This window comes from Nansenia antarctica (genome assembly GCF_963989245.1).
Source record: "Nansenia antarctica genome assembly, chromosome: 2".
In the NCBI taxonomy this organism is placed as follows: Eukaryota; Metazoa; Chordata; class Actinopteri; order Argentiniformes; family Microstomatidae; genus Nansenia; species Nansenia antarctica.
In genome coordinates this window covers 25,905,771-25,923,381 of record NC_137675.1, presented here as the reverse complement: position 1 = coordinate 25,923,381, position 17,611 = coordinate 25,905,771, and the positions used below count along the sequence as shown (strand labels likewise).

The 17,611-nt window shown below is 42.5% G+C and overlaps 1 protein-coding gene across 2 annotated transcripts; it reads left to right on the top strand.

The window, feature by feature from the left end:
* Positions 1-6,674: 6,674 nt before the first annotated feature.
* Positions 6,675-15,658, top strand: LOC308149464 (CD276 antigen). 2 transcript variants are annotated; one of them, XM_080522320.1, is made up of 6 exons: positions 6,675-6,900; positions 7,514-7,831; positions 9,132-9,251; positions 11,285-11,317; positions 12,145-12,198; positions 12,936-15,658. In XM_080522320.1, the coding sequence occupies exons 1-6, from the start codon at positions 6,786-6,788 to the stop codon at positions 12,950-12,952; spliced, it is 657 nt and encodes a 218-aa protein (XP_080378446.1). In that variant the 5' UTR covers positions 6,675-6,785; the 3' UTR covers positions 12,953-15,658. The 2 variants fall into 2 exon arrangements, with proteins under 2 accessions (XP_080378446.1, XP_080378447.1); XM_080522321.1 differs by lacking the exon at positions 11,285-11,317.
* The last annotated feature ends 1,953 nt before the right edge of the window (positions 15,659-17,611 follow it).

Genomic DNA, 17,611 nt, shown 5'->3' with positions numbered 1-17,611 from the left:
GGCCCCTGGCCTGAGCTAGATTACTCTTCCTGCTACGACTGGTGAATTGATGATTCACTTGCTTGGGGCTAAATGCCCAAAATATAATGTGAAATACATAGGCGTAGTGAAGTTTAAGCACACATTTGAACAAGACTCCATAAAACTACACGGCTGCCATGCTAGCTCAGATCTTGCTAACTCCATGGCAGCCATGTTAGCTGAGAACTGACCAATAGCTATGCTCCAGCTGCAACGTTTGCTACAATAAAAGGCCAACAAAAGTGCAGACTGTACATAAATCATCATGAATGAACACATGGAATGCTCAAAAGCTGCCTGTTTAGTGTAAATGTCAGCTGAACTCATTCCTTTTTGTCTGTCATAGTAAAAGAGAAATCAAAGTCTCATTCAAACTCTCTCTGTAAGTACTCTGTTGTATTAGTACAGCGGCTAAGCTCTCATATTATGAGGAATTGTGCACTTTTTGAAGAAAGCATGACATTTCTACCATAGTTAGTACATACCATAAGATTTATTTTCAGATGTGGAGGGAAGTCAGATTTGACCCCAGAGGCCCGGGAGAGGTCAAATTCAAGATGGCCGCCAGGCCCTGTGTCTAATGTTCAAACACGCTTAATTTTGGAACCAAACAGAGTAGAAAAACACTTTAGGTGTCCTTTCCAACTAAGTTAAGGATGCCTATTAATTTGGTGATACTTTTGAGATTCAAGAAAATATATTTAGTTCAAGGTCTATGTAAAACTTTACCTCAGAAAACACAATTAGTTGTTCTCTTTTATTTATGAACTCTGTATTTATGAAAAAAATACTTTTTTATTGCCCTGCATTATTCAGTTATTAGTTATTATTTACTGGGATGTGTGGTTATTTTATTTATTCCTGCTAAGCACAGCGTTATCAGCAGATGGCCCTCTAGGGCACCAGTAGCTAACACCAGTAGAGTAGAAGTCAGTACACTCCGTGATAGTGCAGTATGCACGAGACAGAGAGCACTTCTGACTAAATATCAACAGGTAAATATACTTACTTAAGTAAAATGACTTACTATGAACAGACAATATTAGTACACTTGAGTAAAGCCTTAGTTCCTAACTGTAACATGCAAAGACATTGAATTTGATTATAGCCGGGAATGAGTTTGCTAGCTAGCTATGGCAGCGCTGATCAAAATAATTCTGCTAGATAAACTAGTGTAGGTCTGTTATTAGTCTTTTTATTACTGGTTTCAAAGCAAGTTTCAGAATAAGAGTCATAGTACCGAAATGTTGTAGTAAATACATTTTTGATTGGACAACACCTGTCACGCAAACACTTCCAAAGAACAAGTTGCCACTGTTCAGTAGGCCACCTGTCAAGATAAGGTCAAAAGACAAGGGACAACTTGCAGTACTGAAGAGTGACTGTGGTCTCTTTTCAAGGCTGTACATCTCCTGTCAAACACGAGATGGAGACATACAACATTTCTTCTCCCATGAAAACCAGGCAGCCCCACCAGCTCTGTCAACTGGAGGAAAACTTTGGGGTTAAAGCAGATCTACTTCGCTGCCTGGAGTCAGATCTGCTCGAAGACAATAGTGTGCCTGTGGCTGATGCAGTAATTCTCGATGGTGCAGCTGTGGTTCAAATGCTAAATCCTAGCACATCAAGAACATTTCAAGAGTATGGAGAAACAGTGTTTGCACCATACATCTCTGCTCAACTTCAGAAAAACACCCAAGTCAACCTTGTCTGGGATGTATACCTACCTGCCAGCCTGAAAGCCTCGTCCAGACAGAAGAGGGGAAAGGGCAGCAGGAAAAGGGTGGCTCCTCCTACTGTGATGCCTAAGAACTGGATGGACTTCCTTCGATGCAATGAGAACAAAACCGAGTTGTTTTCTTTCCTGTCATGCAAAGCTGTTCATCTACCTCTAGCACAGGGCAAGGAACTGTATGCAACAGATGGAACTGGAGTCTTCTGCTCTCCTGCTGAGTCATGCTTGGCCTGCCTTGCCCCATGTTCGCTAGACGAGTGCGACACTCGTCTACTTCTGCATGTGGCAGATGCTGTGCAGAAAGGTTGTAAGAAGGTGACCATACATACCGGCGTTGATACTGATGTGGTGGTACTGGCTGTGGCTTCATTCAGCAAAATAGCTCCTGATGAGCTGTGGGTTGCCTTTGGTGTCGGGTCAAGCTTACAAGAGTCAAGTCAAGAGTCAAGAGTCAAGAGTCACTTTATTGTCCCATCACTGGGAAATTTGTATTGGGCTTACACCCCACAGCAGCCAACAAAGAGCAACAGACAATACAGGATATTAGCACACAAACAGAAGGCGGACCTGATTAAAACAAGAGTGGAAATAAAATGATAGCAAGATAAGTTACATTCATCTGGTGCAGTTTAAAAGTTTAACAGAAACGGGAATAAAAGAATTTTTAAATCTATTTAATCTAGCGCGAGGGACTCTGAACCTCCTCCCAGAGGGCAGCAGTTCATACTCTGCATGTAGGACATGGGAGGGATTCATGAGAATTCTATTAGCCTGTCTAAGAGTAGCCTGTTCAAAAATAGACTGCAGGGATGAGTGGTCTTTCACCCCTATGATCTTCCATGCAGTCTGTATCAGTCGGACCAGTTTGGACCTTAGTTTTACAGATAGGTTACCAAACCAAGATGTAATGCCGTATCTGATGAGACTCTCTAAGACAGACTGGTAGAAAAGTAGCATACATTTTGGGTCAACACCATGAACTCTAAGGCGGCGTAGGAAGTGTAGACGTTGTTGTAATCTGCTACACAGGCTGTCTACATGAGTGCTCCAGGTGAGTGAGTTATCAATGAAAACCCCAAGATATTTGTAGGAGGCGACCTGAGAGATGGATTGTTTGTGGATGACCACAGGCCCCTTACGGTACATAGCTGTTCACCAAATGGTTGCCACAATGAATCCTACACGGTGCCAGACTCTAACAGTCTTTCACGATTTCACTGGGTGTGACACTGTCTCTGCATTCGCTGGCCGAGGAAAGAAGACTGCCTGGGAGACTTGGAAGTCTTTCCCAGAGGTCAATGATGCTTTCCATGAACTCCTGTGCATGCCAAGTGAGGTCAGTGAAGAATCAAAGTTACTGCTAGAACGATTTGTGGTGCTGATGACCGAACCAGTGAGAGCACGGAGGTGAATGATGCCAGGAAACAGCTCTTCACACAGAAGTCCAGAACTTTAGAGAACATTCCTCCAACCCAGGCAGCCCTCAAAGAGCACTTCAAGCGCACTTGCTACCAGGTCAACTGTTGGAACCAGGTACTGGTCCTGGATCCAGAGATGCCAGAGCCATCTGACTGGGGTTGGACAAAGGAAAGAACTGGGTGGCAGCCGCTCTGGACCACTCTCCCTGAAGCATCAAAATCGTGCCATGAATTAATCCGCTGTCGCTGTGAGACAGGGTGCACTGGATGGTGCAAGTGTGCCAAAGTTGCACTTAAGTGCACTGATCTGTGCTTTTGTTCCCCTCATGTCTTCCCTTATATCCCCTTATGTCTTCCCTTGTCTTTATATCCCCTCGTGTCCTCCCTTATATCCCCTCATGTCCTCCCTTATATCCCCTTGTGTCCTCCCTTATATCCCCTCATGTCCTCCCTTATATCCCCTCATGTCCTCCATTATATCCCCGCATGTCCTCCCTTATATCCCCTCGTGTCCTCCCTTATATCCCCTTGTGTCCTCCCTTATATCCCCTCATGTCCTCCCTTATATCCCCTCATGTCCTCCCTTGTATCCCCTCATGTCCTCCCTTATATCCCCTTGTGTCCTCCCTTATATCCCCTCATGTCCTCCCTTATATCCCCTCGTGTCCTCCCTTATATCCCCTCATGTCCTCCCTTATATCCCCTTGTGTCCTCCCTTATATCCCCTCATGTCCTCCCTTATATCCCCTTGTGTCCTCCCTTATATCCCCTCATGTCCTCCCTTATATCCCCTCATGTCCTCTCTTATATCCCCTCATGTCCTCTCTTATATCCCCTCATGTCCTCCCTTATATCCCCTCATGTCCTCCCTTATATCCCCTCATGTCCTCCCTTATATCCCCTCATGTCCTCTCTTATATCCCCTCATGTCCTCTCTTATATCCCCTCATGTCCTCCCTTATATCCCCTCATGTCCTCCCTTATATCCCCTCATGTCCTCCCTTATATCCCCTCATGTCCTCCCTTATATCCCCTCATGTCCTCTCTTATATCCCCTCATGTCCTCTCTTATATCCCCTCATGTCCTCCCTTATATCCCCTCATGTCCTCCCTTATATCCCCTCATGTCCTCCCTTATATCCCCTCATGTTCTCCCTTATATCCCCTCATGTCCTCTCTTATATCCCCTCATGTCCTCCCTTATATCCCCTCATGTCCTCCCTTATATCCCCTTATGTCTTCCCTTATATCCCCTCATGTCTTCCCTTGTATCCCCTCATGTCCTCCCTTATATCCCCTTGTGTCCTCCCTTATATCCCCTCATGTCCTCCCTTATATCCCCTTGTGTCCTCCCTTATATCCCCTCATGTCCTCCCTTATATCCCCTCATGTCCTCTCTTATATCCCCTCATGTCCTCCCTTATATCCCCTTATGTCTTCCCTTATATCCCCTCATGTCTTCCCTTGTATCCCCTCATGTCCTCCCTTATATCCCCTTGTGTCCTCCCTTATATCCCCTCATGTCCTCCCTTATATCCCCTTGTGTCCTCCCTTATATCCCCTCATGTCCTCCCTTATATCCCCTCATGTCCTCCCTTATATCCCCTTATGTCTTCCCTTATCCCCTCATGTCCTCCCTTATATCCCCTCATGTCCTCCCTTATATCCCCTCATGTCTTCCCTTATATCCCCTCATGTCTTCCCTTGTCTTTCGTCGGTTTGTCGTTAGTTTGTTAGTTGTGTGTACTTTGAGTTCTGTGTACAATTTTGTTTTGGAAATTAAGCACCTTTTTGCATCCTTTGCCTGCCTATGTCTGCATAGTGTGTACTACTCCTCTACACTAACCATAACAATAGTGTCAAAATGGAAGCAAAGTTTCATGTAATCATGTAATTTCAATGTAATTTGACCTTGACTTTGACCTAATTGCATTTTCTTGAATTCTGGCAATCTCAAAAGTATCACCAAATGAATGGGCATCCCTAACTTAGTTGGAAAGGACACCTAAAGTGTTTTTCTACTGTTTGGTTCCAAAATTAAGCGTGTTTTGACATTAGACACAGTGGACTGGCGGCCATCTTGAATTTGACCTCTCCCGGGCCTCTGGGGTCAAATCTGACTTCCCTCCACATCTGAAAATAAACCTTATGGTATGTACTAACTATGGTAGAAATGTCATGCTTTCTTCAAAAAGTGCACAATTATTGTGCTAAGCCGCTCTACTATATATTGAAAGTTCCCCAAAAGTAAAAGAGAAATCAACGTTTCAATCAAACTCTCTCTGTAAGCACTCTGTTGTATATTGAAAGTTCAACATTCCTTCAAAGAAAGAAAGTCAGAGAAAGAAAGAGAAATCAAAGTGTCTGTTTCAATTTGCTTAATTTCTATTAAATAACATACAATGTTGACCTTCAAAATATAATAGAAGAAATTCACTAAAGAACACAATAGTTGACCATGTTATAGCACACGTATCCTGGGGTGGTCCTGTGGTCTAGCACCGTGGTGTACAACATTGTGCCCATGTCATTGTGCCCATGGGTTTGAATCCGGCCCGTGACTTGCTGACCTGCTGTGCTCTCTCCCTTCAGTGGGACTGTCCCACTCAGGAATAGAATAACTAATTTACAACACACAGCCGCAACACAGCAGCTGTGTGTTGTAAATCTCTTTTTTTTTTCTTTTTTTTCTTTTTCTTTCTTTGAAAAACTAAAACTCTTTTTTCTTTTTTCAGGAATGAGATCATGGCTTCACTCCTGATCCTCTTGGTGGTTTTGCCTGGTTTCTGTATCGCTGCTGCCGCTGCTGCCGATAGTAAGTGCTGCAATAATTAAGCAATATCACACGTGTGTTATACTGAATATCAGCCGAAGACGATCACAGCCGTGCTGGTATTCAGTATAACAGCACGACCTCGAGTGTGATATTGCTTTTATACAACAGTTCTACAGCGCGATTTATTAGTTAACAGTAATAAGCGACAACAGATTATGATTTGTTTGTTTATTTAATCATAACAATACAAAATAAAATAGTTCCGCAACTGAACTTCAAATGGACTGTTGCCTAGTAACCTGAACACAAACATGTAGTCTAATTAACGGTCGTTTAGTAGAACATCTGTGCGGTGGAGTGATACATATAGTTAAATATGTAGTAAATAAAGTCCCAGTGCTGTTATACTGTATATCAGCACTCATGGAATGCCTCTTGTCCAATCAAATTACTTGGTCGGAACTAACTGTTGTATAATGAGGCCATATCACACTCTTTGATTTGAATTAATGAATAATGTTAAGGCCTAATGTGTATTTTTTGTCTTATCTTGTATTCATATATTTCTCTCTCTCTGGTTCTATTTCACACCACAGAATTTGTCGAAATGGATTGTCAGTCAGAGAGCCAGGGAGTGTACGGCCAGCATTCGCTGCTGAAGTGTGTTGTCAAACCTACCAAGAACGCCACCATCACAGTGGTCACTTGGAAGAAAGCTGAAGTACCTAAAGTACCTAAAGTTAAACCTTTATTGCTGTTCTATAAAGATAAGATAAGTTTCCCGGCAGGGCTTCCCGGCTTTCAGTTTGCTGAGCCAAGCTGGGATGAGAAGAATATGAATGTGTCCTTGTTGTTGACAAACACCAAGATGGCCGACACCGGGGTGTATGAATGCTCTGTGCAGACGGACATCGGTTACATCAGTGGTAAAACTGCCCTCAGTGTCACAGGTGAGGGGGAGAGTCTCACACAGGGAGTTGTTTATCTTGTTTATCTAAGCATCTTAGTGAGATGTTGGATTTTAGACTTACACTTTCGTTACAGATACAACTATTATGTTTTGGTGGGGATTTTCCAGACAGTGGAATAGTTTCATTTCTGTTTCAGTTTGAGAGACCCATATGGAGCGGAAATCTCCATGGTCAGCTCAGCACCATGGCTTTAAAAAGATACAATAGAGAGATAATTGCAGTGTCTCTCTGTTTCTCTTTTGCTAACCCTAAACCTAACTAAAATCCCTCAGAAGTAATTACATTCAGGTTATAACCATTATAGTAAGGTTGAGGTGCAAGACAAGGTCCGATTTCATTATATATATATATATATATATATATATATATATATATATATATATATATATATATACACACAGTACCAGTATAGTGTAGAGAGAGAGAGAGAGAGACAGAGAGAGAGAGAAAGAGAGAGAGAGTACATATATTAAAAAAGGATAGATTATTATTATTATATGGTACCATATATATTGTATTATTATGAATACATATATTAAGGTTTGTGTTGTGGCCCCCTCATGTGTTTAACGCCCTTCCTCCCCCTCTCCAGCGAGGTACCAAGATCCGACCATGACTTCAGTCCCTGAGAGAGACATCAAGCAGAACACAGATGTGACTATTTTCTGCCACTCAAAGGGGGGTGACCAGAAAGGTTCAATTCAGTGGTTTGACCAGGAGGGTTCACGCGTGGGGACAGGCAGTGCAGAGCTGGAGGCCAACCTGACAGACGGCGGTCTGTTCAGCCTCTCCAGTAGGTTGACGGTTCGGAAAGCTACGGCCAGCTCCTCTCAGTACAACTGTACGGTGCTCAACGCCCGCGGAGTCAAGGAGGGGGAAGCCACCATCCAGCTGCAGTTTGAGCCCCAAGGTATGTTCTGTTTTTGTCCACACAATACACACACACAAAAGAGTTTAGTCCCTACAAAAGAAATATTTTTTCGTATCGCGTAGAACTCTTTTTCATTCCGTGTAGAACTCTTTTTGGTGCCAGATAGTACCCTCTGACGTATAGTAAGTTGGCGTATAGTAAGTATAGTAAGTATAGTATAGTAAATTGACGTATAGTAAATATAGTACGTTGGTTAGGAATGATGTTTGGTGTGTACCTCAGCCAGATCCATTCTTATCACTCTGTCTTGAGACACCAAACATCATTCCTAACCAACTTACTATACGTCAGAGGGTACTATCTGGCGCCAAAAAGAGTTCTACACGGGACGAAATAACATAAACATAAAAATTAGTCATACCAATCAAAGTGCACTCAACCCAGCTTTACTGGATGACTGACTCAGCACTTCTGTCTCATTTGGCATGGCTCGTTTTTATTGCTATGTTGTTGTTGTTTGTTATATAACAAGCTGCAATAAAACCCCTAATATAATGACACAAAGAAAAGATGTCTGAATCTCAAAACATTTTACTTGATTGATGGTTTCATTTCTGGTGTTCAACATTCTGGTGTTCAACATTCTGGTGTTCAACATTCTCAAGCGTTCCCACACTCCATATTGGCTGGGCTACTGAAAGCATTTAGTGGAAAGATTTGCTTACACAGTAAACCACAATAACCATACACAATAGACTAGGCCATTTCCTTATTCAGTACTTCCCTAACTAAAGTTGCTGAACACTGAAAACTGTGTGTGTGTGTGTGTGTGTGTGTGTGTGTGTGTGTGTGTGTGAACCCTCTTGGTTTGCGTCTTTGTGAAACACATAACATGTTGGGGACATGTTTCTTTGACAAATTGAAGAATAATTGGAAGCTTAAAATAAAATAAAATGAACACCCTCAAAGTACCACCTAGGGTGAATTGGAGATGCTTGTCTTTGTGATTATAATAGAGAACAAGTATGTTTGGGGATTGGTTCGACAGGTACAGGATGCAGTCCATGGTATGAATTACAGTCTAGGTAAACATGTTGGACTGGTTAAGTGTGGGTTTTTTTGGGTGGTTTTTGTACTGCTAATCTAGACTAGTTTGTCTGTATCCTTACATTTTGTCTTTTGAGCACTTTCTGTATGGAATGCAATAACAGTTTGATTACTTTGATTAATGATTCTAATAATCTATCCATATTTATACAGCCCTTTTTTAAGACCCAAAAGAAGTGGATGTTATGATAAAATAAAATAAATCACAATACTTCACATTTTGTCAACACAGAATCGCCGCCAGAACGTCTCACAGGTGATACCACCAAAATTGTGGCACCGATTGTGGTCATTGGAGCACTGATCGTTGGAATCCTTCTTGCGCTGCTGGTTTTCAAGAGGCGCTCTCGACGTAAGTACAGTACAGCCATAAAGATAGTAATAGCATCCGCCTGACACCTCGAGTACTGAAGCAACAAACACAAACCGTCCTTCTTCCAGCTTTGTGACTGCCAATGGACCCTGGCCTAGCATAGATCTTTCTTTTTCATTTTTTTTGTTGACTTACAAAATACAAATACAATGGTTTGGAATTGTTGGGGACATGTTTTGTTGACACATTGTGCTTGTATTGCTTGTGATGCTGTGAAGCGACTTGCAAGAGTGTTTCCTGAACCGGGCCATCAGCCATGCGCTCGGGTGCTCTGGCAGTCAGCCAGTTGGCTAGGCAACGGGGAATTACACAATGTGTAGAGCAGGTCAAATGTGAGGCAGCTGGTGAAACCAGGAACATTTCTTTTATTCTGAAAACTGTAAATAAATTGTTGCAAATCAATGACACACTCGCTAGCCATACACTATAAGTAACTATACACTACTTTACATTGTTAGCAGGCTCACAAAAATAAGCTGTGTTACAGTGGCGGGCGGTGCATTTCACACCTAGGCCTTCAGTGATGTCCTACCTGAATTATTCCACCTCTTAATACCATCATTATGACACGCCATGTCTCCAGAAACTATACATTTAGACAGAAACGCAGTATAACCGGGCGTTGCAATTGTTATTATAGCTGCACCTCGTCTGGGTGTATTCATTGCATGAAAACGAAAGCGTCAGTTATTTCCCGAACTTTGCTTATCGGCCTGTCGATCTCGATAGGAGGACCGCATCGAGTCCATTCGAGGCTGGTTATCTTCCTCATGTTCATACGGTCACGGGGGTGTGTAGCGTTTTCTACGGTAGTGATTAAAAGATCGCATTGAAGCCCCACTTACTCACACAGCTGAGCCAGCACACACATATCATATACGGCTCTTTTGATTATGTCTAGCTTTTGGAAGGTTCTTCTTGAAAATGGCATTGTTATAATATCTGCCACCAAATCTACCTCTTCTCCTCCTTCAACCATTGTGGCTGCTTGTAGAACAACATTAGCTCGATCAAGTTCAGTTTGCTAGCTCTGCCTCTCAATAGTGTGTATCCAATCAAAAGACGTGCAGTTGCTGATCAGGTGCTCCGCCATTCAGCAAGCGCCTTCGTGGGATTTGCTCCCCAACTCGAGATCTGACTACAGTTATTTTCTCGTTCACTTTAAATTACAATCTGTACTCGCGCCACTGTTGAATCTGCAGGCGGGCAGATTTCTTGGTACCCTGGCAACACATTATGGCTGAAATGAAATGAAATGATTGGATAAAAGCTAAAGGCCAGCCCTCCAAATGGCTGGAAGCAGCGCAACCAAGAGGAAAGCTATGAAATGAAGAGAATAGACTAAGGGAATCATTTTATACATATTTGTGGAAAAATATATCAAAATTAAATTGATATTCTGATGATGTTTAGGCCAGCAGAGAAGGCCTTGCTGGCCCTGACGGCCCACCACTGTGTGTTAGTAGACTAGCGAGTGTGTCATTGCTTTCCAACAAGGCTGAAATGTATTTACATTTTCCCGAATAAAAGTCTGAACATTTGATCGGGTGATAACTTGTTCCCGGTTTCACCAGCTGCGGTCACATATGCAGGTCTCAACTGACCTGAGATTCCAGGTTTGCTTACCAGACCTGGGTTGTCATGGAAATAGTTTATTTAAACCTGCCCAGAGTTCCGGGTTGGCACAGTTGTCAGTTTGGTGAGTATTGCATTGGTTTGACTTTGCCAGGCAAACTCAATCAAACACAGACAAGTCTTGAGATACTATTATAACCCAGTGGCTTTGTCTGATGTGAGGTGTTTTTAACGGACTGAGCATTTGTAAGGCATGCATGGTAGAGTAACAGATCTGGTTGTGCTCAATGACCTGATCGTTGTCTCAGTACTTGTACTCAATAAAGTTGAATCTAATCTAATCTAAATCTGATTTGATCATTATAAATACATATATTCATTGTCTAGACTGTGGACTCCAGTCTGATACGGTTTGAATTATCTAATTTTCTTGACAGAGGCTCGAAGGCCGTCCGCTGCACCATTAATGAGTATGTTCTTCAATATATTGAATATTTTATGTACTGTATTCTTGTATATTCTTGTATATTCTTTTCATATTTGGTTTCATATATGAAAAAAAAAAAATTCACTGAGTTACCTGACAAAGCAATATATATTATCTATATGTTACGGTACATGTGGGAATACGGTACATGTGGGAAAACTAGGGTTAGGGTTAGGTGCTAGGGTGACTTGGTACATGCTGGCATGTCTAACCTTAACCCTAACCCTACCCCTAATCCTAACCCTAACCTTAACCCTAGCACCCTAGCACCTAACCCTAACCCTAGTTTTCCCACATGTACCGTATTCCCACATGTACCGTAACATATACACCATATACATATATGTGTATGGTATATAGATAATAACAAAATGTTTGTCATAAGTAAATTATTACTCCAGTAGTTGGATACTTTGGCTTGGGAATCTTTGCTGCTCATATATGATATTTGGGAACTGTGAAACTGATTTTTGGCGCTGGATTATACACTAACATGGCCTGCGTTTCATGGGACTACTCTATCTTCTAGTGGAGCCTCTATTAACGACCCTCTCTCTCTGTTTCTCTTTGCGTCTCCCAGTACCTCTGAAGCTGAACAATGTTTGGTCGATGTAAAGGGCCACGACGGCCATTTGTGACAGCAGCTGGTGAAAACGGGAACAAGTCGGCAACCGACCAAATGTTCGGATTTGTATTCTCAAAAATGTCTGAACATTTCGACTGGTTGCCCGACTTGTTCCCGCTTTCACCAGCTGCTGTCACATTTTACCGTGGTATGAAATCGCTCCAACCTCTGCTTGTCTGTTTTAGGTCATGATCATGACCGGATCAACACAGGTGACCCAGACACTGAAGCACCAAACGGTAACGTTTTATCTACCTCTATTCACAGTAACAAGATTGATTCAAGTGTCCCTCACTGTATGCAAGGTTAGAAATCCCACACAGTCGTCAAAGTCACAGTTAAAGCTCACTAAGGCACATGCCACGTAATGGCAGGGTCCCAGGTTTGATTCCAGCCATCGACCTATCCTGCATGTCATCCCTCCTCTCTCTCTCACCCATCCTTCCTGTCAATCTCATATTTTTCCATGTTATTGGATAGAGAGAGTGACAGTAGACAGGAACGTAAGGAGGAGAGGGCATGTCAGTAGGGCCAGATTCAAACCCATGCTGACATGGGCATATGTGGCATGTGTGCACTGTAGACCGTGGTGTCAGACCATTGGACCACCCCAGGCCACGTTCCTGTCAATGTCTTCTGTCTCTATCCCAATGAAGCAGAAATGCTGTAAAAAAACATATGAGCAGAGCAGTGAAATGCTTGATTTGCACAGGGCATCTGTAATATATCTAATACTATTAACTCACATATACCGTAAGTTACACCCTAACTGATTTGCATAATATATATACAATACAATACTGGTTATTAGCAAGAATTACATTTAACAATATAAGGTAGGGTGGTAAAGTGGTAAGGCAGTGCAGCAAGTAGAATAATCAGATTGCAATACAGTCTATGATTGTGCTGCTTTATTAATATCTCTCACTGCCCCCCTCTCTCTCTCTCCTCTCTATCTCTCTCTACAAATGAACAGACGTGGAGCTCCAGTAGGACGATCTAACGGCGAACAGCTGATTCATACACTGGCAGTGTCTGGAGGGGACTGTAGCTTTGGTAATCACTACAAAATCCATCCCCATCATTTTATATTCTGTTTCCTGAAAGCACACTCTCATTTTTATGTTTCATGATCGATCGTAACATCAATTTCACTGTGATTTCACTACTGATATTATCTTTAACTTTTACTGTGATCTACTGATATTATCCCCTGGGGCCGACAAACTAAGTTGTGTGATATCTAGGGACAAATCACAAATGTTAAAGATGTTTGGAAAGGTTTTATCAGCGTGGCTGGAGTCAGCAATGCAGGCTTTGTCCTGGGTGAGAGCAGGGAGGTATTCCATCAACGTTGCTAAAGGACAATATTATTATTTTTATAAATCCCTCGAGATCTATACAAAAATCCAGTTTATCAAAATAAGCCTGGATTTTCCTTTAGTGACGTTGACGTAGTTTCTCAAGCCACACGTGTTGCTTGTGTCACAATCCAACTATGTTCTGTTATGGTAAGCTCAGTGGGTTATGGTGATTGGCTAACCAGGGTACTTGGGGGAGTGGCTTGCCTGTTGGCAGGTGTCATGAAATGTGCTGATTTCCCACCTGTGAGAAGAGAGAAACAGAAACGCTGTTTATGAACCCCTATTATATGAACCCCTATTATATGAACCCCTATGATACCCCTAGTAAACGATATTTACCCTAGATAACCGTTATTCCATTGAGACTGTGACCTACCCCCTTGACTTGTCCGGTTTGTTTCGTTGTTATATGTCAAAACCTAAACGTATGAGATACCTTGCCCTAACAACACACGCTTGGACTATCCCTAAATGAGACAACGCGACCGGAGCACGCCAAGAGTAAAGGTAGGCCTCTCCCCTGCTACTACTATACCCAGTACCATCATACTGCTACCTGAGCTTACCTATACACCTGTGTCTGGCCTCGGCCTGTGTGTTAACGAGCTGTTTTAGTTACTGAAGTACCTGCAGAGCTGTTGGGTTGTGACACTTGCCTCCCACAAATTCCTTGAGACTATGAGGGCTTTGCGTGCATGGTTCTTTCCAACGGTCACAGGTATGAGAGTAGAGTGTGTTGTAGTTGGTTGGGTACAGTGTTCAGTACACTGTTCTAGAGAGCCAATGATATTACAGTGGCCCAATGTTGTCAGGACTGTCAGGAGTTTGTTTGTTTGTTTATGCCATGACATTAGCTAGTCTTCCTGGGGTCCGACACAAAAATCATATTTGAACAATTGTCAACATTATAGCCTATACATAGCCTACAGACAATTGTAAAAGGAGTCATTGCCTATCACTATATTCTACGGTAGACAGACGATCGATCTCTTCAGGCTACATCTCGACCGGCCCCCCCCCAAAGACCCCTCCATCCCCACTACGCCTCTGTACAGTTTCTCTTCTGTAAATATATGTATATATATATATAAAAACATCTTCCTTCTTCTAGCATTGTGACTGTCAATGGCATTTTAATTTACTTTAAAAACGTGTTAGGTGAATGAAGTAATGTTGTGTTTAATAAACTGTGTTAGCAAAACCTGTCTGTCTGTGTGCCTGTCTGTGTGCCTGTCTGTGTGTGTGTGTGTGTGTGTGTGTGTGTGTGCCTGTCTGTCTGTGTGTGTGTGTGTGTGTGTGTGTGTGTGTCTGTCTGTCTGTGTGTGTGTGTCTGTCTGTGTGTGTGTCCCTCCCTCCGTCCGTCTTGTACCATTTTGCCGCACCTTGTGCCATCAACTGAACATGCAGATACAATCTTGATCAAGACTCCATAATGTCAGCATCAAAAAAACAATACCTCAGTCAAATAAGGATTGGCTTTAATGTCAATATAGGCTATATATTGACAGAACACACAACAAGCACACCAGTGAGCATGTCGAATGCCAGCTATTGTAGGGTTACAGTTATAGCAATAGGTGTTGGCAAAGTAGTGCAAAAATACAGACAATAATGTTTTAATAATGTTAATATGCCTAAATTGATTCACTGTGATTTCATGTTATATTCTTGTATTTGCTATGTGTTCTTTGATTAACTGTGTTGTTAAAGTGACAAATATACTGTGACATTCATGATCAAAGTGTTCTAAGTGTTTTATTTTTATTTTGTTATTGTTTTTTAAGAAAGTAAACCACCAATGCTGAATTCTTCCATATTGTAACCTGGCGACCTGTAGGTTCATCAGTTTCATAGAATATTTCTAGCTACTTCGTCCAAGAGATCAAGCTAATAATGGAAGCAATTTACCATGAAAGGAAGGGGGTTGTGGACTCATTTACCACTGGTACAGGGTTGTGGCACGAGGCGTAAATTGCTTTTCTCCAACAGCCACAACATATGTAGGTCAATACAGGTGTTCTTAATCAGATTGATTGGGAGGCGCATTGATACTGGAAATGCGGTCTGAACAGTGGGTTGGTTGTTGAGATATTTACCACTGTTGCTAGCCAATCAGAATCCAATATCCAAACATGCTGTTGTAGAATTGTATTTATACCATTACGGCTGTAGTACTTAGGTAATTATTGTAAACAAACGAAACGAATAATCAGCCTTTGATGTACCCCATTTCCACAATAACAAAATCTCTTCTTTTTTATTTTATTATCTTAACATCTATACAAAATGATGTGGCTGTTTACTCTTTCTTTTCAAAAGATTGTATCGATCACACAATGCGTATGGAATATAACAGCTTGTACTGTATAACTTAAAGATTAAGATTTAAATAAAATTAAGCTCAAACCCATCCACAATGCTTGGACAATTGTCTACGTTTTTTTTATCAACCATTTCACAAGGTAAAGTTGAGCAATTGAGGTTTGATAAGAGTTGGCCAAATCAATTGCTTGAAAAGTTGCTTGTATTGTTTTTCCAGTGGTTTGGCAAGACTAGCGACCCAACGTCTTCCGTCTTTTGAGTGACGCAATCTCATTCATGTTGCATAGATGAAGTAGGGCTTCGTTCACACGGCAGTGAAATGTAGGGTTGCCACCTTTCAGTCAGAGAAATAAGGGACACCCCTCGCAGTAGGGGCCCCGCTCCTCGGGACCACGACCACCACGGGCCCAAGGGCGGGGTGGGGGCCCCAGTGATAGTAAATCATAAGTTAAACATTGTTTCAATAAAGCATTTAGATTCATACTTAAAGTTGTGCCTCGCGGTGGCGTAGCGGTCTAAGCACTAGCCACTAGTGCAAGCTGCCCACCGGGGACTGGGATCGAATCCCGGTCTCGCCAGATCCGGATGTGGCCGAGGCACACAGGGAGCGGCATATTGAGCGGCCGCTCCAGAAGGCGGTATAGGACTATTTCCAGACAAGGATCCGTCGCGCAACAGCGCCCCCGGGGTGCCGGAATAACGGTGCTGGGCTCGAGGAGCCAGTCAGCTAGTCTGCCTGGCGATCTCCTCTGGGGCTGCCGGGATTGGGTTGGGTTCAATTGGATACCAAATTGGGTGAAAAAGGGATAACATCTGAAAAACTAAATTATTAAAAATAAAAAAAAGATTCATACTTAAAGTTTCAAGTGCTTTATTAACACTGACTGAACGTATCTTAATACAACATGTATTAAACAAAAAGCATTAGCATACAGTATATGCACCATAACTTAACTCAATAACTTACAATTAAACAAAGCTTTGCCACTTTCAAATATAGTGCAACAATGGTTGTAAATAATAATTTATGAAACTATAAAACTACAAAACATTCAACATTCATCATTCAATCCTGTGCAGCAGTAGACAGGGTTTAGCAGTTGAGCTCTCTCTCTTCTCCTCATTGTGTTACTTATTTTTCCTGTGAAAACAGTTAACACCTCTAGCTCTCTTCCTCACTGTGTGTATTTCTTTTTCCAAGTGTACTTCTGATCACTCCTTGCAGCACTGAGCAGCTGTTTGTCTTTCAAAACAATGGAGTAAAACTCTGAACAGGACAGCTCAAAGTTGAGAGTGATCAGCAGCTCACTCATGAGCTCCACAGAGCACCTGTTCCTGCAGTCACTCCATTTTAAAATACGCTATATTGAGCACTCGTATAAGAACATGAACCAGAGAACAGCAGTAAATGCAATAACCCACAGTCGTCGCTGATGATGTTGCATTTTCGATTAGGATACGGGATTAAAGGGACGGGCGATTTCCTGAAATCCAAATGTCCCGCGAAATTCGGACCAATCACAAAACTGTTTTGTTGTCGCCTCGCGCAGCGCGCCTGTTGAGAGCGATTCAGTCTCGATTGCAGTGCGGGCCGCCACGAATCAATGCATATAGAGGAAACCAGTGGCGGCTGGTGCTAAACATTTTGGGTGGGGCACAGGTTATGGGGGCATGCTCCACGGGGAAGAATATCAACTTTAAAATCTGGATTTACAGTCGATTTTAGCATGAGAATAGCTCTACCCCCCTGTACAGACCTCGCCATCCCCTCTACCCCCCTGTACAGACCTCTTCATCCCCTCTACCCACCTCTACAGACCTCTTCATCCCCTCTACCCCCCTGTACAGACCTCTTCATCCCCTCTACCCACCTCTACAGACCTCTTCATCACCTCTACCCACCTCTACATCTCCTCTACCCACCTCTACAGACCTCTCCATCCCCTCTACCCCCTGTACAGACCTC